The following is a 23,973-nucleotide window of genomic DNA, read 5'->3' as shown; positions in this document are numbered from 1 at the left end:
TTTATTTTTATAAATGATTATTCATTATTTATAGAGCTTTTTATGTGCTACCATATGAAATATATGTATTGTTTTTATTTTCATAAACACAAACTGCCCGCCCAGGAGATAACACATTTATTGTGTCAATCTGTCCAAGGCATACCACATTTACAAATTATGACAAAGGCTCTATCAGTCTTAGAAAAGGCACGCATAAGTAGCTGCTACCCCAGAGGATTGTGTACCCTGTAACTTGAAAAGTACTTCTTAGTACCCCACAGGAAGTGTACCCTTTGACTTGAATAAGGTACTTTTTTGTACCCTACAGGATGTGTACCCAAAAGGTACTTCTAAGTACCCCATGGGAACACGATAGGACCTTTAATGGTACATTTGTGAATGTTGTACCTTAACTATTACTTTATATGACAATGTACCTTTTCAAAGGGTACATATATGTACCTTTCACCATGCATATTTCATTGTGTACCCCTTTTCTTTGGAAAGGTACTTTTTGGTACTCAGCTGGATACATGTTTGTTCCTTTGCTGGCACATTTGTGAAATTTGTACCTTAAAGTACTTAATTGTACCCTCACTGTACCTTTATTTCTGAGAGCGTAACGGAAGTTCTTAAGAATGAAACTTTGATCACATGAGCCAACTCACTCCACATAACGACATGAGATAGATGTTTGTTTGTTTGTTTGTTTTTTTCAGTACAAACCATTACGTTATTATATTTCTGCATAAACATAAATCACTAATTAACATAATCTAATTAACATAATCTAACTAACATTTTTATCCCTGAATTGTTGCACGTTTATGTAACAAGAAAATGCTGCTGTTCATGAATACCAGTAGTTGAGTTATAAAATAATGACATTGTGTTGTCGCCAGAAATAGAGTCATCTGTGTCCCAATGTGTGAGCCAGTGTCTTGTACTGTTCTTAGTGCCTGGATTCATGTACACCATATACTGATTAACAAGCTCACAAATTAGGGAGCTGAGCTGACGATCCAAAAATTTCATGGCCATGTACTGTGTTGAGGAAACATTATCTTAATGCGTAAACAAACCTGCATGACTTTAGCAACATGGGATAGTCATAAAAGGAGATTATTAATTGTCACCATTTCACCCTGTTTGGATTCCTGTTTTGCACCATTTCCCGCCACTAGTTTGTCACCATAGTTACTGATCACTTTCATCATCACTATCAGCTGTGTTCCATTACCCACCTCGTTTGTCAGTGTATTAAAGTCTTGTGTTTTCAGTTCATCTTTGTCCGGTATGGTTCTATGTGTCTTGTGTCTGCCAGTTTGTGAATCTACTTGCCTGTGGATTTATTAACTCCCTGAGGTCCGAAAACACGCTTTTTGCAGGATTTTTTTCACATTGCAGCAAAACAGACTTAAAATACTCCGTCATTTCTTGTCATAGAGACATAAGTAATATATCAATTGAAACTATAGAATGTCTTCTTTTATTTGTGCACACTCAGAGTAAAAACACAATGTTGTGCTTTTTGTAAAATAAAGAAAACTAACATGATGCGTGATCTTTCATCTCCCTCTGAACGAAGTCCAATCTGATAGTTCTCAGAAAATGAACTGTAACTTATGAATACTAATGACAAAAAAAATGACACTTATGTCTAAAGAAACGTTGAAATGTCAGGATTTAAATCGTGCAAGTCAAATCGAAAACAAACATTCTGTGTTTATGTAATCTGTATGAAAAGAGAGCCATGTCAGAAGTCTGAGATTCAGCTCATTATCCGCTAATGCGGCCACGCCCACGGAGCCAGCGCTATTCAGACGTAAATTTAGAGGCAATACTTGTATGCATTGTCTCAATCGTGTATTTATTGTCTTGAAAAGTGTTTATTTGGATGTTAAAGCCATGGTTAGCGATCTCTAGAAGACATGCCGTTAGTTCCTAGTTCCTTTTCTTCTATATATGTTAACGGCCTAAAGGTGTACAGAGCGCCCTCCGGCTGCAAGTATGAATTGAAAACACAGTATCCAGCACTCATAGTGATAACAATAAATATTACTTCTCAGTATAGAAAATTAACATAAATATATAAGAATCCATCAATATTTCTTCAAATGTGCATGCTTTTAAGCTAAAAGCCTATATGAAATGCCATAGAGGTCACATAATTGTTCAGACACTTTGCATTACAGAAATACATTATATTTTAAAGAATATAATAGAATACCATTATTTTATATTGTAATAATATTTCACAGTATTGCTGTTCATGATGAGCTAAGACATTATTACAGAGGATTTTTTTCACAGCCTACCTGACTGAAAGGCCTCATTAATATGCAAGTCATTTCAGGTCATTATTATGTGATTCTTTTGTCTTCTCAGGTGTAAATGGCCCATTATTCATGATGATTCACGCCTCCACGCATACTGTGTTTCTTGACAAAAAGTGTCTTACAAAAACTAAATCAATATATTGTTTTATATGAAGGAGTAGGCAGCATAATTTTTACATAATTCTGAAGCAAAAACTCGTCTACAACCTCCAATACCCAGAAGTCTTATGAACACAGATTTAATATACTTTTTTTGTCCTTATTTCAGTGAGTTAAGTTTTTTGTTTTTTCAATGACCACGCATAAACATTATTCCTTCAAAAATACAAACATGTACATACATGTTCCTCACATATTATTGTAGCCTAGTTTGTGCTGAATACAGTGTAATGACACTTTTGTCATTTATATGTTTATGAACAACTGAAAAAAGCACAAATGTCAGGGCATGTCAAAACTTCTCCAAGCCCCAAATCAGCCTCAGACTCCAGAGGGTTAAAGACTGTTCTACCCTTTATCTTCCTCTTTGTGCATATACATACAACCAAGCTGTAACATTAATAAATTTACTATAAATTTAAACACTTTTTATTTTCAATTATGGCAAAATGGCTATATTATATTACATTATATTGTATTATATTAACATGTATGCTGTCTTCATTGTTTTTGGTTCTTCCCTGTTGGACCTAGTTTCTCAGTCTGTTTGATTAATCATTCTGTTCACCTGTTGTCTCATTAATTATCTTATTAGGTCCCTTTGTTTGTTCATGCTTATAAGCCCTCAGTTTTCCCTTAGTCTTCATCAGTTCTAGTGACATATAGCATTTCTTTTCTAAGCATTCAGCAACAGGATGTTTCCTCATCTTTGTGACTTTCCTAACCAAGCATTGTAACAAATATACTATATTATTGTCACACAATGGGTGTGTGTGCTGGCAGACAGAAAAATACTATTGCAGCACTGAATATAAATCCAATACCAAGTTTAATAAATTCCCCAAAGACAAGACAATCCACTAAACAGGCAGAGTGACACACCTTAACATAATCGTAACACCAAACAGAGAATGGAGACAAGGCACAACTTAACTAGTTAATACAAACGAGACTAATTAATCTAACACAGCTGAAAGTAAATGAACTAATGACAGTTACTATAGAAAAAAAATTAAAAGCATGTTGCTATATGTCATGTAGATTATTTTACACTAAACTTGTGGCCTTGAGAACATTTGAACTTGAGATCATGACAACACATCGATTGGTCACAACACAACGATGTACGTAGTTTGTCATATCCATTTTGTATCAATGAAGTTCCATATCGATCAAGTTCCTGAACAAAACTTGTTGAACCAGTCACCATATATTATAATGCTCACAGGCAGGAATTCACTTAAAAAAGCTAGCATCTATTCTATGTAGCTGCTGTATTTTTCCTGGCAGAGAAGCTCAGAAAAACATGATCCTTTGAAAAATGTTGTGCTGTTTAAAATCCTTACCTGTTGCTGCATTTTACTTCAGCCTGCTTCATTATTTGATTCATCATGCCATAGCTAGAAAAACGAGAAGAAATGGCTAGCGCACTTTGCTAACACATATGCATGTGAGTTCCATAGACAGTAAAAGAAGTGAGTTCCAGTTTACTTTTATCCAGCAATGTTACTCCACCAAACAAATGACATTATCAAATATTGACAGATTAAAAAAAAAAAAAAAAAAAATCTATCAAATTTACATGACCAAACAGTTATGTTTGTAATGATATGGCTTACTAGTGCTGCTCTCTGCATCTCTCTCCTGGCGCACTCCTAAACACAAGTGAATTTAGATGAGGACGCCTTGGTAAATTAACCTAGCATTGCAAAATATGAGAAAAGTTACCTTGTTGAAGAATCTCCTCAGTTTCTGCTGCTGAAAAAAGTCCTGCTCAAAATTTCTTTATTGTGATTCACAGCAAAAAATAAATTTACTGTAGAATTTACCCACCAGCATGATACTTTACAGATTTACAGCAACATGCTGTATACAGGTTCTACAGTAAGGATTTGTTCATTTTACAGTAATAATGCTGTGAAAACTACAGAAATTTGTTACAGTGTAAGACATCTGAAATCACGGTTACAAAACATGAGCAGAACTGCACTGATGCAGGTGTGTCTTCAGCTCAGCAGTAGCTTTTGTCAAACCATTGAACTTCTGGGAAATGGACAGGATCCATAATAAATGATGTTTCAGGGAGAATAATGCCGAGTTAACACTTGGTGTGTTTCCCGGAGTCTGAACCTCAGTTCAATTGCCACCCCGCTGGTTTGTTCTCACACTTTATGCTGCTTCAAACCGTGGCTCATTTGCAAAAAGCTTTTCTCATCAATGTGAGACCCATTGGAAGCTGTTTACCACCTCACCAGCCAGTTTGAAATCTAAAAGTTAGTAATGGAGATAAATGTTCACTGGAATTGTCCTTGCGTATCAGAAACTGAACATTTAGTCTGCCCATCCAGCGGTGTATCTCGTATGCCATCTTTACAGTGCATACTGTAGGTGGTAAATAAGCTGCATATGAAGAGTCATGTATTCCATGATGGAACAGTGCATTTACATTTAATGCTGTACAGAGGTGACATGTACAGCAGCAATAATGTTTTCAAATTAATATTTTAAATATGAAATAATGAATAAAGAGCCACCAGAAGGATTACTCAGAATCATAAGTACATTTAAAACAATCAGTTGTCTGTATGAAGATTATTTGTTTGGTTGGTTTATTTATCATTATTGATTTTAATTTATTTATGATTTTTATAATATGTACATTACAATTCAAATGTTTGGTGTCAAATGTTTTAATGTTTTTGCTCACCAATTTATATGAACAAATATACAGTAAAAACAGTCTTCAGTGTCACATGATCTTCAGAATTTTTTTTTAATATGCTGATTTGGTGTTAAGAAACATCTCTTATCATTATTACTGTTGAAAACTTAAATACTTCCTAAAATACTTTAGCATTTTTGTTGAAATATGATATTTTTTAAGGATTCTTTGAATAGAAAGAACAGCATTTATTTGAAATGGAATTTTTTGTAACAAAAGATATTGGGTCCTATCATACACCCAGCGCAATGCGACACCAGGCGTGACACAAATGAAACTACGTCCTGCGCCACGTTGTTTAAATAGCAAATGCATTTGCACCCATTTGTGCGCCCATGTGTGTGCTGGTCTGAAAACTGAGGTGTGTTCAGGAGCATTGTTGGTGCGTTGCTTTTTTGAGGCAACTGAAATAGACTGCGCCATTGACTTTAGACCAGGTTTCACTTGGCCAGTGGTTTGGTCAAACAAATTGGTCATTTGTTTTGTCATTTAAAGAGCGCGTTAGTAATATGCACCTATATGCGGGTGCACAACGCGTGTACACTCTGCTTATTACACACACGGGGACATGCAGCAGCACACAAACATGCCAAATATTAAAAAGAAAAGGATTACAATGTAAAATCGATAAAAATGTTATAGATAATATAGATAAAATTTGTTTTGTTTTAAATCCGGCTTGTCCAGTAGATGGTTTGTAGATTTTTCTGCTTGTAAATTCCGCCATGTGAATAGCAAATCCACCATCGAATGATCATAACTAGCTTTTAAAGGGAATGGGAGATTAGACTCTGATTGGTTTATTTCACGTTACGCCCAAAACACACCCATTACTCATTAAGAGAATAGGGACAACCCTTTTCGACCATGCGCCGGGCGCGCTGGCCATTTTTCCCATCGTTAAACTAGCAAAAGTGGACTCGGACACGCCCTAAGTGCACTTGCGCCGTGTGCTTTAGACCATGCGCTTAAATCATTAAAATAGGGCCCGTTGTCAATTTTGATCAATTTAATGTATTCATTTTTTTTAACAAAATCTGGCTGACCCTAAACTTTTGAATGCTAGTGCATTGCTAAAGCCTCACATACAAAATTTATGAGGAATGCGTGAAATATGTATATAACATTTAATTTATATTAGCAGTCTAATGCAATACAATTATGAACATAGAAACATGAAATGATAATTAAAAAAACAAACGTTTACATAAAAATATGATTAAATAAATACCGCATTATGACAATGCACGGTTTAAGGTTGCTCTGATGCTGCATTTCAATACACAGAAGCAAAGCAACATTTGATACTAGGGGATGAGCTGCATAATGCATTTTAGGCTGTTATGCGGCATTGTGTCATCACAGAATTTACTCAGAGCAGTATTTACACTGCTGTGTAAGACACCTTTATTTGGTTTCAAGGTCCAGCATGTATCAGAATGCCACTGATTGTTTATTTTCAATATATTGTAATTTCTTTGTCCTGCAGGGTTCTTTATAGATAGGATTTTCTGCTATTCCAGGGTATTTTATAAGTGTGTTGACTTTCACTCTGGCATCCTGTAAGATATTGTATTCCGACTGCATTATGCTAGTGTTATAGTCACATACATTGTGTTATTGCCAGCTGAGGACCGAGAAAGCTGATATGAGGACATTGATACACAAGATGGCAATGGCTGTGTTCTATAGACTTCAGTTTCAGGGCTGGGGAACAGCAGATGCCACCTGTTTTTCTGTGTTAAGTGAATTACCACCAAGTTAAAGCCTGACTTTAATCTGAATTACGAAGACTTAAGGTTTAGGATTAACACCATCTCTCTCTAACCACGAGTTACTGACAAGCTCCTACACACCAAATCTGTCAAACACACACGCACGCACACACACACACATGGACAAACACACACAGCGGGCAGGAGTGAAAGAGAGTTGTTTATCGCTACCAAACACCTGTGTGACAGTGAAAAGCGTTAGCAAAATCCCCCCCTGAATAGAAAATAATCCTCCGTTTTCTGATGACTTCTAGACAGCAGAGCTGACCTGTGTTTGTGTGTGTGTGTGTGTTAATGTGAGAGGTCTTTCTGTTTTTATACTCTTTTTATTTTTATTTTTTTATTTTTGAGCTTTGATACAGTTTGAATGCATAGTTGGATTTGTAAAATCTGGAAAGGAGCACAGAAAGCAACACTCAGCACAGACTGAGTGCAACTGAAGAGTAAAGAAAAAGAGACAGGGGCGGGTGTGCGGTTACCGTAGAAACAGTGTAAAAATGTGTCATCCTCAAATTTATCAAACCTCATTAATTAAGGGCACTTATACCTGTAATTATCTCCCTTCACATGAAAAATGAAACACAGACAGTTCCCTTGTCACAGATAAACTCCATTCTGTATTAAATTGAAATGCCAATTTAATTGTTAATTTGTGGTGAAACCAGCTCTGATAGTTCACTGAGGTAGGATTTCAGGTTACACATGATAGCATTTTAGCACATATGCTCCATAAAGCAGCAGGATATGCGCACACAAACATTATAGGCCTCCCCCTCCTCTTAAAACCTTAGAGAGTAAATAGCATCACCTATAAAAGTGAGAAATACTGGTGAGTAATGAAAGCGTTGAGCTCTGTGTGAATCTCTTTTAGCTCTACTGGCATTTTAGCTTCAGTGACTATTCTGTTTACACCCTGCAATTAAAGGAAGTAATTCTGCACTGCCAATCATCTCAGTGTTACATTTTGCTGAAATAACCCCGGAAAAGCCCTGAAGCTAAAGGTTACTTCCTATGGGCATTACAGTTGTCAGTGCGCTAGCATGTGTGTTTGCGTCATGCACGAGTGTTTTAGGTGTCAAACCAACCATGATCTGTAGGGTTAAGGTCCTAGAAAACATAATTCAGTGTGGTACAGTGTATTACTGTAGTAATGGTCTTGTCTGCTTCTCTGTCCCATAAGAGGAATTGGACTCATTGTATTCAAAAGCGTGTGTTCGGTTAATTTTTGAATTCATTAAGGGGGTTAAATCACCCTAATGGTGTATGATTTTTGGAATATTTTTCTTCAAAATAATTATTTGATATTCCATGTATTCATAAACCTTGTATGTGAACATCAACAATGTAATTTACATATATTACTATTAAAAAGTTTGTGATCAGTAAGTTTGTTTTTTTTTTCAGAAAGAAAGCATTACATTGACCGAAAGTAAAGACATTTATAATATTAAAAAAATATCATATTTCAGATAAATGCTGTTCTTTTGATCTTTCTATTGCTGAAAAAAGTAAATTTACACAAAAATATAAGCAACACAACTGTTTTCAACATTGATAATACCGGTAATAAGAATTTTTTATTGGGCACCAAATCCGCATATTGATTTCTGAAGGATCATGTGACATTGAGGACTGAAGTAATGATGTTGAAAATTCAGTTTTGCCATCACAGGTATAAATTACATTTCAAAATATATTAACATAGAAACAGTTTATTTTAAATTGTAAGAAAACTATTGTATTTTACTGTATTTTTGATCAAATAAATGTGACATTGGTGAGCTTAAGAGACTCATTTCAAAAACATTACAAAATATTACCAAAACTTTTGCACACTAATTTATTTGTTGGTCATAGTGATCTGGGGGTAGTTTTCCAGTATTTTCTTTAATCACCATGTTTTTTTTTGGTTTGTTTGTTTGTTTTGTTAATAATAATATTTAATTTCTTGATACTCCATGGATTATTCAGAATTTAGGTTTGGGGAAAAATATTAAAATACTACAAGATTTTGTCTTTTTCAATATGACAAATCATTTATCTCTCATACATACACTGTAATTTAAACATACCTTACCTTACAAAATGCTTCTGATGATTCAGAGACCATGTTGAGTCCATACCTTTGACTGACACTGTTCTCATAGACAGTGTGTGCCCTGCTCAAATGTGTAGGTGTCCTTTAAAGATCACTGTATAGGACACATTGTTGAGCTGCAGGCGAGAACAGGACACTCATTTATTATGTTGAATGTGCCTCACAAACAATGACACGACCACACACTCATGCTCACAAGAACACTGAGGGTTTTCCATCTAAAATGGGTCAGATCTCAAGTTTATGGAGGAAAGGCACACACTGGTCTTATTTCTAGGTAGACAAGCTATAGCAGGTTCAACTGCCTCAAGCTGAAAATAACACTGTAAATCTGGCACAAAGACCTTTACAGCTCTATTGCATGTCAAGTATTTGAGCTAAATGACAGTTGGTCTTATGGAACCTGTCTCCCAGAAAGATTTTGCCTTCTCTTGGGCTACAAGGGATTTTCATTTTCACTGGACAATGAACAGTTCGCTTCAATGGTTCAAAGCTTTCTATATGTCCAGCCAGGAAATAAGCCTATAGTGTGTTCCCATAAGTTAAAGCCATCAAACAGATCGGCACTTGGCACAAGAATTGTTTTCTGTTGTGCTGCAGAGCTATAATTGAACATTTTGCTTTCCAAGCCACTAAAGTGAATGTCAAGAGACAGCATGTTATCCACAATGGCTGATATATTTTTGGGCAATGGGACCTTACATCAACTTATTTTGGGATACTAAACACTAAATATCACGTAATGGGTCCAAAATGTGTTGTGAGCACTGTCATTACAGACCTATGTGACTTTCTTCTGTGGAACACCAAAGAAAATGCTTTGAAATTTAATGAAATTCAATAGGGTTAAATGAAAAGTTTTTGTCCATACTTTGTTCATTTTGTGTTTAGTAGAATTGAAAAAAATCATATGGGTTGAATAATGAGGGTAAGTAAATTCTGACCATTTTTATATCCTTTTAAATATTCAATTATACTGTATAATAATAAGCTGCTAATCAATCACATCAATCTGCAGATTATTCTGGACAGTTTCCTTGTCAGCTCATGCTTTCTGTGTAATAGGTTTTGTTTGTGTATGTGTTGCAGCTGCTGTCTGAGAGCCAGATTAACATGGTGAAGGTTGTCAACTCTGTGAGCGATGCTCTGAGTGCCATGCAGAAGGAAACAGGCGGTCTGAAGGCCAGGGTGAAGGCTGACCTGCAGAGGGCACCAGTCAGAGGAGTTCGCCTTAAAGGCTGTGCTAATGGTAGGGGATCCAGTTTACCTGCCCATCTCCTTTGTTTAACATGTTTGGGGTTTTACCCTAGTGTCCATTGTCTATGTGCTCCACTGTACACTACCAAGCACCAAGGCAGCATTTATTTGATAAAAAAAAAATAATATATATATATATGAGGTCCATGTGTCCTGGTTAAAATTGCTTATCTCTCTGGATTTAATCATACTTGGAAACATTTGGGATAATGCAAGTACACAAGTTAACAAAATATATAACATTGTACTGGTGGTTTTTGGATATTTTAATCCAAAAATCTTACATATTGTGCCTTTAAAAACAATTGTGCTACTAAACATTTAGGTGGAAACAGTGGGACATTTTGTTCAAAGTTATTTGATGAATAGAAAGTTCAAAAGGACAGCATTTATTTGAAATACAAATTTTACAGCTTTACTGTCACTTTTGATATCCCCCCATGTATAAATACACATAAACACATTTTAAATATTCATAATGGCTAACATAGAAATTTTTCACAAAAAAAATTGTTTTATATTTTCAAATTCATGTTTTCAGGTTAAAATTAGACTTTGAAGAACAGATTTTCAATGGGCATATTTACACCTGGTCATTCATACGTTTTAACTAATCGGATAGCTAACCGTTTTGTTAAAACTGTTCCATTTACACTTGGAAACATAAATCATAAATGTGTCTTGACAAAATGAATTTAAATCTAATCTTCAATTTCCAAACTATGCAAATTTAACGGAGTTTACGTCAAAGAAAGCAAGATATGAGCTTCATTTTACATCAGCCAATTTCAAGATCAATGACTGCAACTGGAGAGAGAGCAGCATCATAATTTAGTCTTACTAATTTTAATGAAGACAACTTTGTGTTGAGCTTATGGATGTGACGCTGAACTTTCAGTTTCATTTGCGGCAGTTTGCACATCAGCTTGCGGAAGAGATGCTCAGCTGCTGCCCTGCGGCGAAGCGTGCCGCAGTAGCGCTGTCATATATGGGTAACGGGAGTCATTATAACACGCTCTCGCATGTTTAGTTATTACCATTTTAAGAGGAGGAAAATGTACATTTACAGATGCATTTTGTCCAGTTTCATCTGGAATACGAAAAAATGCTCTTGGTCTTTTCACGCTATCCAATCAGAGAAAACACAAGTGAAGTGACCAGGTACGCATGAGCAGAGATTCCACATGCATCATAGTCATTTTGATGTTTGTGGAATGTTTAATAGGACACAATATAGTTGGTTGAATATCTCTTAAATGTATAGCATTGCCTATGTATAGCAGAACAAGCTGTATTCTGTCAGTCAGTAACTTGTGTGCATGTGATGCTCTGTGTTCGCACTAATGGTTTGTCAGAGCTGCATGCTTTCATTGACTTGCACAGTTTGATTCTCACACTTTAATAGTGTTTATAACTCCTAACTTTATAACTTACTATGAGGAATGATTACCTCAATATGTAGATATGTATGCATGTACAAAGTACTTTATTTGAATGAAATACATCTCTCTGGCTTTTGCTCACATGCCAGAGATTACCACTCCGCATCCCAGTGTTGGCAAACGTGCCATAGGATGTCACTAGTGAAGGGAATTAGTGAAGAGAATTCAGAATAGCATAATAGCACAATGCTCTTACTATTTCCTGTGGCTCCAAAGCTGCTCGCATCAAATTCAAGGCGTTGACGCTTGCTTACAGATCTACCACAGGCTCAGCACCCTCCTTCTCTTACGAGTCTACACTCCTACCAGAAGCCTACGCTCATTTAAGGAGCGAAAGGCTTGTGGTACCATCACAGAGAGGCACAAAATCACTTTCCAGGACATTCTCGTTCACTGTTCCTTGCTGGTGGAACGATCTTCCTGCCTCCATCCGGAATGCAGAATCCCTGGCAATATTCAAAAGACAGCTGAAAACTCATCTCTTTCATGAGCACTTAACCTCATCTTTAAAAAAAAAAAAAAAAAAAACTTCTTATACCTATCCTTTCACTTCCTCTAATCCCTCTCTATTGTAGCCTATGATACTCTGAGCACTGCCTATAACTTGTATTGTGAGCACTTCTTGTCTATTTGCCTCGTCATGATGACTCGCTTGTTGTATTCCTCACTTGTAAGTCGCTTTGGATAAAAGCGTCTGCCAAATTAATACATGTAAATGATTAGTCACATGGCATTTTTGCTCAGGTGATTGGCTTAAAAAGTTCAGTGGTCCCATTAGCAAATATTTAGATTCAAATCGTATACTCTGACATCATCAACTCAGAATCACATGCACTTTGGTCCCCGAACAGAGAGCTCTGTTCCTCCTTCCTCTGTTGACTCACTGATTCTCGATCTAACATCAGATGATTTCACAGATAACTGTGTTTAAAAAGCACACATAACTATTGTCTTCTTTTTGTGCCCTGCTGATCTGAATTCTCATTAGATGAGTTGCTGGAAGCCGAATGAAAGTGTCTGTGCTTAAATTGTGCTCTCGGGAGGCCTAATGTGTCTAAAAGCATTTTACCACTTTACTTTTAAGGCCCTGATGTGTCTGCTGGAGCCACAGGTGTGGCTTGTAATGAACCCAGTATGGAGCAGACATTTTTGTGCAAGTGTGTGCCAGTGAAGGGGAGTGTGTTTTCTATAATCAGGGAAAAGGATCGCTCTTTTGGGAACAGAGACCAGTAAATTGAGAAGCACCAGCTGCCTTGGAAGGACTGGCACAAAATCATGTTGGCTAACCTATAGTAATATTCCTTTGGTCATTAAATTAGCTTTGGCCTAGTTCAGTTATTTGCTATCCTGTAACCATCCAGGGATCTAGTCTTGGTGGTTTTTGTATTTGATGCTCTCTCTCTTTCTGTCTGTCTTTTTCAAGGCTCTCGTCCACGGGACTGTAGTGATATATATGCTAGCGGTCAGAGGGAAGATGGCATCTACTCTGTTTTTCCCACTCATTACCCCGCCGGCTTTCAGGTCTACTGTGATATGAGCACGGATGGAGGTGGCTGGACGGTGAGTCACATTTACACATATGCATATTTGTTATTTCGTTTATTGTAATATGCACCGCCTGAAGAGTAATTCAATGGTATTGGTGGTATCACACCAAAGTAAGGCTTTTATTTGAATTTTAATGTGAATGAAATGGTGGGAAAAGAAAGAAAAGTGGTGTGGTTCTAGGAAAAAATGTATTATGCACTTCATGTGGATTTACACACATAGGGAAGAATAGCCACCACAAAAGAGAGATGTGTGGATTGTCATGTGGACTGACAACTAATTTGAATATTGTTTGAAACATCTGAAATATTTTGGGTGATTAGGGCAAAGTCCTGCATGTGGGTGGATACCCGAGGGTACCCAACTGGTGAACCGCTAATATTTGGTCTGACGGGTGAAATTAAATTTACATTGTTATTTGCGTGGGGATTCAAAATGCATGGATGGACTGCAGGTCAAATAGCCAAAACTATTTAGACTCAATTTGGTACATGTTGATGGGCAGCCGCTTTCGAACTGTCTTGTGCATATTTGTGTTCACGAGTTTTACAGCATTTTGCAGCATTGAGTATTATATTCAATCACATTGAATTGGAGTGATTGACAGCTTCAGTGATTATATACTGTAGGAATCACTGTTTAATAGCTTTCTTTATGTAGTCTATTCACAATTTTTATAAAAGTTTTCTTTTTCATGCTGCTAAGAGGACCAACGGCCACATATACACTGCAGAGTTTCAGGAGAGACAACTGCATTTTAATTTGGGTGCAGTTAGGCTCAGTCTTCATTTCAAACAGGTTGGGTCGGGTACTGAAATAAATTATTTTTACTGTCGGATAATGGGTCGGGTGTTCTGTTAAGTACTGCGGGTGCGGGTGACCCATGCAGGACTCTGGGTTAGGGCTCTGGTGGTCATTGTCCTGGATTGGCTATTCAGTGTTTTGCAGGGATGGCATAAATACATGGAAGCACACATTTAAAGTCTTTGCCTTGTATATACTTTCAATCTTGTGGCAACACAAATGAAAATTCAAAAAATATCATTATTAATTTAATTAATCATATTTAAAGCTGTCTGCTGTGCTTTTCTCTCCATTTTAAATCTTTTAAAACCCAGACTGAAGTAGGCTAAAAGCAACACAAAAATAAAATAAAATAATAATAAAAATAGCAAAGAAAGAAAAGTCAAATTTATTTTTGATATCATATGCATCTAATCTCTCTAAACAACCATGTAATGTAGCACTAATCCTCCGTCTGGTTCAGTAATAACTTGTAGATATATTGCTTTATCTTTATTGAGGTTCTTAACAGAATGAGGCTCAAAGTTGCTGTCATATTTGACTGCTTAAAAAGATGAAACATATTGTAAAAGCACTTAGTGAGATTTATATGATTGTGATGATGATGATGATGATGGTCAGTTATTCTGATTACTCAGGGTTTTGAGATTGTGTATCCACTGGATCTCACAGCATAGGATTGAATCATACTGACTACGGAGGCTGTTCTTTCCTGAACTATCCCTCAGGGATCAATAACATCTCTATGCACATCTCTCTATCTGCATACAGTATAGCACATTCTGAAGTCATCTGTCTATTTGTGAATATGCATGGCTGCACAGGACTGAATAATCTATCACATTACTATATATGTTTCTTGTAAGTTTGAGGGTGAGAATGTGAGAGAGGAACAATAGAAAAGACATTTCTTGAAATCTTCAGTAGCACAGATGGTTTCTCTTTGCGCCATCACAGGTGGATCAGTGCATAAATGTTAATACTGTGCAAAACAAGGTTCTAATCTTGGTGACATAGTCACATGTACATACGTACATAGATTACATATGCATGTGCACATATCAGTTTACTTTATATAGAAGAAAGTAAAATCAGTCTCATCATAGAGGCTGTTGATCGAGGAGAGAGATAGAAAGAGAAAGATGTTGGGAGGAAATGGCTTGAGGCGAGAGATGGTGTATGCAGTCTGTCAGGCTATTAGTTCTTCATAACCGTCCCACTTTTTTTTGCTCAAGAGACTGTTTCAACTGGGAAAGAAGACACCCACAGTCACAGTATATGTGTGCGTTGGGGCTGGTGGGGGAGGGGGTGGTGTCAGTGCTGGTGTGTGTGTATATTGAAGGGAGACTAATGAAATGTAAAAGTGAAATGAGCCAAAGAGGCGACGAACAACGAGAGAGATTGGAGAGTTTTAAATTCACTACCGTTCAAAAATGTGTGTTCAGTAAGATTACAGAAAAGCTTCTTTTTTTTTTAAAGAAGTTGATACTTTTATTCAGCAAGTACACATTATATTTATCAAGAAAAAAACAGTAAAGACATTTAAAATGTTACAAATGTTAAGTATTTCAAATAAAAGCTGTTCTTTTGTACTTTCTTTTGTCAAAGAACCACAAAAATATTAAGCAACACAACTGTTTTCAACATTTATAATAATAAAAATAATAATATGTTACTTTAGCTATAAATTAGCATGTTAGAATGATTTCTGAAGGATTTCTGAAAATTCAGCTTTGCCGTCATAGAAATAAATGACATTTTAAAATATTTTAAAATATAAAACGGTTATATTAATTTGTAATAATTTTTCACAGTAAATACTGTTTACTGTTTTTTTTTTTTTTTTTAATGCAGCCTTGGTGAGCATAAGAGACTTATTTCAAAATCATAAAAAAATAAATAAATAATAAAAACAATCTTACAAACTCCAAACTTTTGAATGGTAGTGTATGTAGTTAATGGAGAATAACAGTATTTTCACTTATGGTATCAGACCTTTGGATGCCATACAGTTTGTGGTCAGAATTATTGGCACCCTTGGTAAATATGAACAAAGAAGCCTGTAAAAATAAATGTGCATTGTTAATCCTTTTGATCTTTTATTTACACACACACACACACACACACACACACACACACACACACACACACACACACACACACACACACACACACACACACACACACACACAAAAACCCTTTCATTGAAGTAAAGGAATTGAAAATGTGGGGAAAATCTCTTTATGAAATAAATGTTTTCAATACTTTTTTTTAACCTTCTTTTGGCAAGATAACAGCTCTGAGTCTTCTCCTATAATGCCTCATGAGTTTGGAGAACACCTGACAAGAGATCTCCAGATCCTTCAGATTCCCAGGTCCATGTTGGTGCTGCTCCTCTTCAGTTCACCCCACTCATTTTCTATAGGGATCAGGTCAAGGAACTGGAACGGCCATGACAGAAGCTTTGATGTTTGTTTCGGATCATTATCCTGATGGAAGATCCAACCAAGGCCCATTATTGGATTTCTAGCAGAAGCGGTCAGGTTTTGATTTTTTTATCTGTTGGTATTTGATAGAATCCATGATACCGTGTATCTGAACAAGATGTCCAGGACCTCTAGCAGAAAAATAGGCCCACAACATTAAAGATCCTGCAGTATATTTAAATGTGGGCATGGTGTACTTTTTATCCCTGCTTGCACCAAACCCATCTGGTGGGTTTGCTGCCAAAAAGCTCTTTTTTTTTTGTTTCATCTGACCATAGAAGTTCCAGTTTGAAGATCCAGTCGTGTATGACAACGGAATATGCTGGAGATTGTTTATGGATGAGCAAGGATGATTTTTCTTGAAACCCTCCTGATAATTTTTTATAGGATTTCTGACCCAGAGGCTCAACTATTTTCTGCAATTCTCCAGCTGTGTTCCTTGGAGAGTCTCAAACTCTCCTCCTCACCACGTATTAAGATGATTTAGACATACATCTTCTTAATAATTACTTCTTAATAATTGCCTTGATGGTGGAAATTGGGATTTTCGGTGCTTTAGCTATTTTCTTACAGCCAATTTTATTTTTGTGAAGCTCAACAATCTTTTGCTGCACATGAGAACTATATTCTTTGGTTTTACTCCTTGTGATAAATATGTGTCATATTTATACTCCTGTGGAACAAGAAGTCATGACTGGTCAATTTCATGTCTCTAGTCACCCTGATGTGTTAAAAAAATGTAAAATGAATGGGACTATACACTATATTGCCAAAAGTTTTGGGACGCCTGCCTTTACGTGCACATGAACTTTAATGACATCCCATTCTTAATCCGTTGGGTTTAATATGGAGTTGGCCCATCCTTTGCAACTATGACAACATTAACTCTTCTGGGAAGGCTTTCCACAAGGTTTAGGAGTGTGTTTATGGGAATTTTTTACCATTCTTCTAGAAGCACATTTGTGAGGTCAGGCACTGATGTTGGACGAGAAGGCCTGGCTCGTAGTCTCCGCTCTAATTCATCCCAAAGGTGTTCTATCAGGTTGAGGTCAGAACTCTGTGCAGGCCAGACAAGTTCCTCCACACCAAACTCACTCATCCATGTGTTTATGGACCTTGCTTTGTGCACTGGTGCGCAGTCATGTTGGAACAGGAAGGGGCCATCCCCAAACTGTTCCCACAAAGATGGGAGCAAGAAATTGTCCAAAATGTCTTGGTATGCTGAAGCATTAAGAGTCCCTTTCACTGGAACTAAGGGGCCAAGCCCAACCTATGAAAAACAACTCCACACCATAATCCCCCTCCACCAAACTTTACACTTGGCACAATGCAGTCAGGCACGTACCGTTCTCCTGGCAACCACCAAACCCAGACTCGTCCATCAGATTGCCAGACAGAGAAGCATGATTCGTCACTCCAGAGAACACGTCTCCACTGCTGTAGAGTCCAGTGGTCGCGTGTTTTACACCACTGCATCCGACACGTTCCATTGCACTTGGTGTTATAAGGCTTGGATGCAGCTGCTCGGCCATGGAAACCCATTCCATGAAGCTTTGGCCACACAAAGTTTGGAGGTCTGTAGCTATTGACTCTGCAGAAAGTTGGCGACTTCTGTGCACTGTGCGCCTCAGCATGCGTTGACCCCACTCTGTGGTTTAACATGGCCTACCACTTTGTGGCTGGGTTGCTGTTGTTCCCAATTGCTTCCACTTTGCTATGACACCACTAACAGTTGACTGTGGAATATTTAGTAGTAAGGAAATTGCATGAATGGACTTATTGCACAGGTGGCAACCTATCACGGTACCATGCTTGAATTCACTGAGCTCCTGAGAGCGACCCATTCTTTCATAAATGTTTGTAGAAGCAGTCTGCATGCCTAGGTGCTTGATTTTATACACCTGTGGCCATGGAAGTGATTGGAACATCTTGAGTCAATGATTTGGAGGGGTGTCCCAATACTTTTGGCCATATAGTGTAATTAAGAGATATTTTAATTATTTGCCAATAATTATGGCCAACATGTTTTGGAGAAAAACATTTATTTCATAATGTGACCCCCCCCCCCCCCCCCCCCCCCCCCCACACACACACACTTTCAATTATTTTACTTCAGTGAAAGGTTAGATTTTTGTGATTTTTTGAATGAAAGATCAAAAGAATAAACAATGCAGATTTATTTTTAGAGCCACTTTCGTTCATATTTATCAAGGGTGCCAGTAATTCTGACCATAACTGTATGTCATCTTTTGATTGAATTTTGAAAGTCAATTAATTAAAAAATAAACTTAAAAAAAAAAATGCTCAAGAGGCATTTGGTTTATGGAAGATATCTTCATAATAGTGAAGTCAGCACAAATGATGTTAACATTCTTTAAATTGTCAACAACATGCCTATGCGATAATGTAACAATTGACATGTTCTCTTAATGCACTCTCATAAAAACCTTTAGAAATTGAAAATAGATCCATTTATCTATCATGGTCTATTATACCGACCTTTTTTTCTGTTCCCGGATTTCGTTTACAGAAACTCTGAATAAATCTTTTGTCTAGTTAACCGTGTTTATGTGGATATGAGCCATAATTGCTGGCTTGATTTGCCACTCTTGTTCCAGCACTATCATTCGTGATTTTCATTACCAAAATGGGTCATCATTTTTTACCGCTTTGAGCTTAAACAGCCTTTCAAAACACCGCCTTCCCATTACAGACTGTATGTCCACATTCAGTACACTGTTAGTTTAGGATGAAATCCACCCACTCAGATCCATTTTTTTTTTTTTACATCTAATAATTGATTGCATGTGTTCGCAAAGTCATGCACTGTCCCGATGACGTAAGCTTACAGTGAAGTGTGCCACTGCTACAACAAATGGAAATGGTAATGGAAGAATTTATAGACTGAGCCACTGAGCCTGTGCTGTGACCAACAGCTTTGCTTTAATATCAAAATGAGACCTTTCAATCCTCTCGTTCTTTACTACGCATTTCCTGCCCTTGTCCTTTTGTTGCTTCTTGATTTCATTTCGGCAGGGAGCATGACAGAGGAAAGAGAGAACACTTCTTTCTGCCAGACACCAGGAGCTCCTATAAATAGGAATGACACTTTTTTCTTCAGCATTAATGCTAAATAGGAAGAGAGAAACAGAGAGGTGATGCAGGGAGAGGCACACAGGTGAAAAAATCAGTTTCTCCTACACTGATATTTCTTCAGGTAAAACCAAGCATAACATTATATGCACACAGACACCTAAGGCTTTGACAGCTGAAAGTATGGAGGTGTCAGTCAAGAAAGATGTTTCATATCTTCTCTTTTGACTTGATCATGCATTACAGGCTCATTCTGTGTGTCTCTTTCTTTCTCCCCGTGTCACTTTTTCTCTCACACACACATGCAAGCTCTCATTTATGCATTCTTGCATGCACAAAAACTACACACGCACATTATCACCTTTGGTGGCGATATTCTGTATTCCATTCGTGACCTGCGCTCTGCCCCGAGATAATGTATTCCACTATTATTATTTTATCTGCTAAAAGGAGAGGACTAAAAATGAGCACTATATAAATCATTTATGGGAGCAGATCTATTAGAGTGCTACGTGATCCGGCATTATCAAATGGTGCTTTTATCAAAAGTACCCACAACTCCTCTCTGAAATATTAAAAAAGCACTAAGACCTGAAATGTAAAAGTTTTAGATTGAAATTCAGTTTGTGGACACACTATTGGGGGGAGGAGGGCATCACTTGGAATGCAACTTGTTTTTCTTCCCTTTCTGGAAAATGGTTTTCAATGTCTCGCTGTTTCTTATTACTCATTCATATTTCATAGCCCGGTTGTATATTTCCAAATGCGTGTTTTTAAATAATTGCGCAGGGCGAAGGCAGTTCCACAGGTCTGTATCTGTGATTGGATAGAGTAAGCCTCTATTTTCATAACAAACTACATGGTGAGGGATTTATGTCATTTATGAAATGAGGGCTTAGAGTTTGAGACATAATTGAGACATATAGACAGTGAAAATAAAGCATAGCAGGGGAGAAATGTTAGAACATTGATTGATTATATTATTTTGAACTGGAAAAGATCGTGCAGGCATGACCTTTTGGAAATGACCATCTTTAATGGTGGCTAAGTGTGTATGTGTGGTGTAAGCTGTTAAAATAAATCATTGTTTTCCTGTTTGGGCACACACATAAATATGACCCTTTAAGAAATTGAATCAAGTATAACAGTTTACAATAAGGTTCTGTGTGCGAACATTAGTTAATGTATTAGGCGTCATGTACAATACGTCTTATTATATATTTACTGTTTTATTTTTTAAAGTGGTTAATTAATTTACATAATAAATCTTGTTTAACCTTATTTTTTATAGCCCACCAATTTATTTTTAATTATGAATTGTGTGTTTGTTGTGTCAACTCTATTATTAATTTACAACATTTATTAATCGTAGTATATGTTGGAATTAATATTCATTAATGTTGTAAAACTTGTTAGTTCTTTAACTGTGAACACTTAAAGTAATAATTCTTAATTCTCTTATTATAAATTTAAATATATAAATATATCCTACTGTTTTACAGTGAATTAAGGTTAACATATTCCATTTTTACTGTTAAAATATGTTTGTTTGTATATGTAGAACTAAACTAAGATCACATAAACGATTGCATCAAAGGGTTATTTCACCCAAAAATGAAAATTCTGTCATTAATTCCTCACCCTCATGTTGTACCACACCCGTAAGACCTTTGTTCATCTTCGGAACACAAATTAAATGAAATCGGAGAGCTCTCTGACTCCTTCATAAACAGCAGTTTAACCACCACTTTTAAGGTCCAGAAAGGTACTATAGACATCGCTAAAATAGTCCACGTGACTGTCTGACATAGAACCTGGAAGCGTTGGACATAAACTGCGTATGAGAATGACATAGAAGAGAAGAGATTGTTGAATAAAGTCGTTATTTTTGTTTATTTATTTTTTTTGTGCACAAAAAAGTATTCTCGCTGCTTCATAAAATTAAGGTTGAATCACTCTAGTCACGTCGACTATTTTAACAATGTCTTTAGTACCTTTCTGGACCTTGAAAGTGGTGGTTAAATTGCTGTCTATGGAGAAGTCAGACAGCTCTCAGATTTCATCAAAAATATCTTAATTTGTTTTCTGAAGATGAAAAAAGATCTTACGGGTGTGGAACGACATGAATGTTCATTTTTGGGTGAACTAACCCTTTAACTAATGTTTATGTATATTACGTTATGGTAGAGTGCTACTGAATCAGGTTACACTGGTACACTACCTCTCACTCTTTCACACACACATTCTCTTTCTTGCTGTGAGATATCTGCAGTAATGATGGCCAATGACAGTCTCTAAATCTTCAGATTAAACATCAAACATGATTCTGTCTCTCCCAATTGATCACTCCATACTAATCCAGTAATTCCCCTGTCTGGAGCAGGAAAAGAAGGATGGTGGAGGAGAACAGAGGGATAGAGATAAATGGTAAGAATCGACGACAGAGAACATTATTGAAAAGAGGAACACTCAAAGAAAGGAGGAGAATAGGAACAAGGAAAGAAGGGTGTGCGGGCCGAGAACAAAAGAGTGGCTTTTAAGACCCAGCTTCATAAGCGTACTGAAAGAGCATATGTTCCCGTCCCTGCCGGCTGCGTTCTCACACTTCCCTGAGAATGTGATCCTGTCAGAGAAACATTAGGCTGTATCTCAACAGCTATCATTTCCTTGCTGCATTCATTTATTCTCCTTTTGTATCTGTCTAGATCTCCCTTTCTCTCTTGTCTTCATAGCATGAGTCGTCGACTATTGCCATACTGATTAAAACCAGACATTTGTTTTGAGACAAGGGATCCTGCCCCAGTCATGCAATCAGCCTCACTGCCATCCAGATTAAACACTGATCGTCTGATCATGATGAGGTGTGAAAAACCGGAAAGCTGGTTTAAGCTTATCGCTCAGATCGCAAGAAGGTCACATATGTTTTTGTGTGTAGAGGTCTCCACACAGTTACAGAGACAATGTACAGTCAGGTGTCATCATCTAAAAAATAAACCCTAACATGGAATCAGAGGGATTATTTTGCAAAAATGTCTAATGACCAGTGTTGGGCACTTTACTTTAAAAAAGTAATTAGTTATAGTTACTAGTTACTTCTCACAAATAGTAATGGAGTTAGTAACTGAGTTACATCATTATAAAAGTAACTAATTACCACGGAAAGTAACTATTGCGTTACTTTAAAATAATAAATATATGCCAAATAAATCGAATGCCCCCAATATTACATATAAGTCTAAGAATAAATTATTCTTGATGCGACTCCTGACTCATGATCCGCTCTTGCTCACGACATGAAATTTCTCTGTACTGTGTTGGTAGCCATTAAAGAAAATGTAGTTTCATATTTATGTTTAAATAGTCCTATGTTATGTTTTAAATCCATTTATTCGATTATGAAAAGTGAACAGCATGAGTAAGATGCATCATAAGATGCGCAAATATATCGGGAGACATGGAGTGGGTCAGATATGATTTTGACCACTTCATTAAGTTTTGCTTTGTAGAAAGCCTTTCTTTAAAGTGAATTTCGTTTTGTGAAAATTGTATCTTAATTTTAATCAATGTTTCATCAACCAATTGCTTGGATTTAATATATAACAAGCAAATATAGCAGACAATAAAATCATGACATGGAGGCACGGGCGTGATCACTGGCGTGTGAACTGGAGCGCGTCTTATAGGCTAAATGAACCGAAACTCAGAGGCTGCTTGCCTCGCAGACATGAGAAATATATCTATAGAATGCTTGAAATATCTACTTTAACGAAAATGAAGTAATTAAAAACGAAAAGAAAGAGTCTACTCTGATTATGTAGCCTAATCCGAGTGAAATGTGCATTATCTCTCTAGGCGCGTCCATGAGCAGATGATCAGCAATGACAATCAGCAATGCCAACTTCATCTTTGCAGCCAACACTGATTCAGAAAACATTACTTTATTAATAAACAATTAAAATGTCTCCTTGCTGTTTTTGTCACACTCATAATCATTACTTTTGCCGGTTCTTTATGGCAATTATGCGTGCCTTTGAGTGCTATATAGCCTATATTATGTAAACGCTCCTTATTATGGTTTATTCTCTCCAGTATTTAAGAAATTAAATTAATATAAATGTGATTAGTCAACTAATAGCTTAAATGAACAACTACTAGTCGACTAGAAAAAAAACTAATTTCACATATTTTCGATCAAGCATCAAAAAGGGTATTCTGGTTTGAGCTCGCGCTTCGCGCGCATGCTCTGACAGACACACACACAGCGCATC

At 36.7% G+C, this 23,973-nt stretch overlaps 1 protein-coding gene across 7 annotated transcripts in view; it reads left to right on the top strand.

Annotated features, from left to right (window-relative positions):
- fibcd1b (fibrinogen C domain containing 1b) overlaps positions 1-23,973 on the top strand; it is a 156,516-nt gene that overhangs the window by 67,207 nt on the left and 65,336 nt on the right. For all 7 annotated transcript variants that reach the window (XM_048188511.1, XM_048188506.1, XM_048188510.1 and 4 more), the window contains 2 exons: positions 10,165-10,324; positions 13,198-13,334. In XM_048188511.1, coding sequence (XP_048044468.1) covers positions 10,165-10,324; positions 13,198-13,334 — 297 coding nt within the window. The remainder of the gene's footprint in view (positions 1-10,164; positions 10,325-13,197; positions 13,335-23,973) is intronic.

The sequence above is a fragment of the Megalobrama amblycephala genome, linkage group LG4 (assembly GCF_018812025.1).
Source record: "Megalobrama amblycephala isolate DHTTF-2021 linkage group LG4, ASM1881202v1, whole genome shotgun sequence".
Lineage (NCBI taxonomy): Eukaryota > Metazoa > Chordata > Actinopteri > Cypriniformes > Xenocyprididae > Megalobrama > Megalobrama amblycephala.
This window is presented reverse-complemented; position numbering and strand designations above follow the sequence as displayed.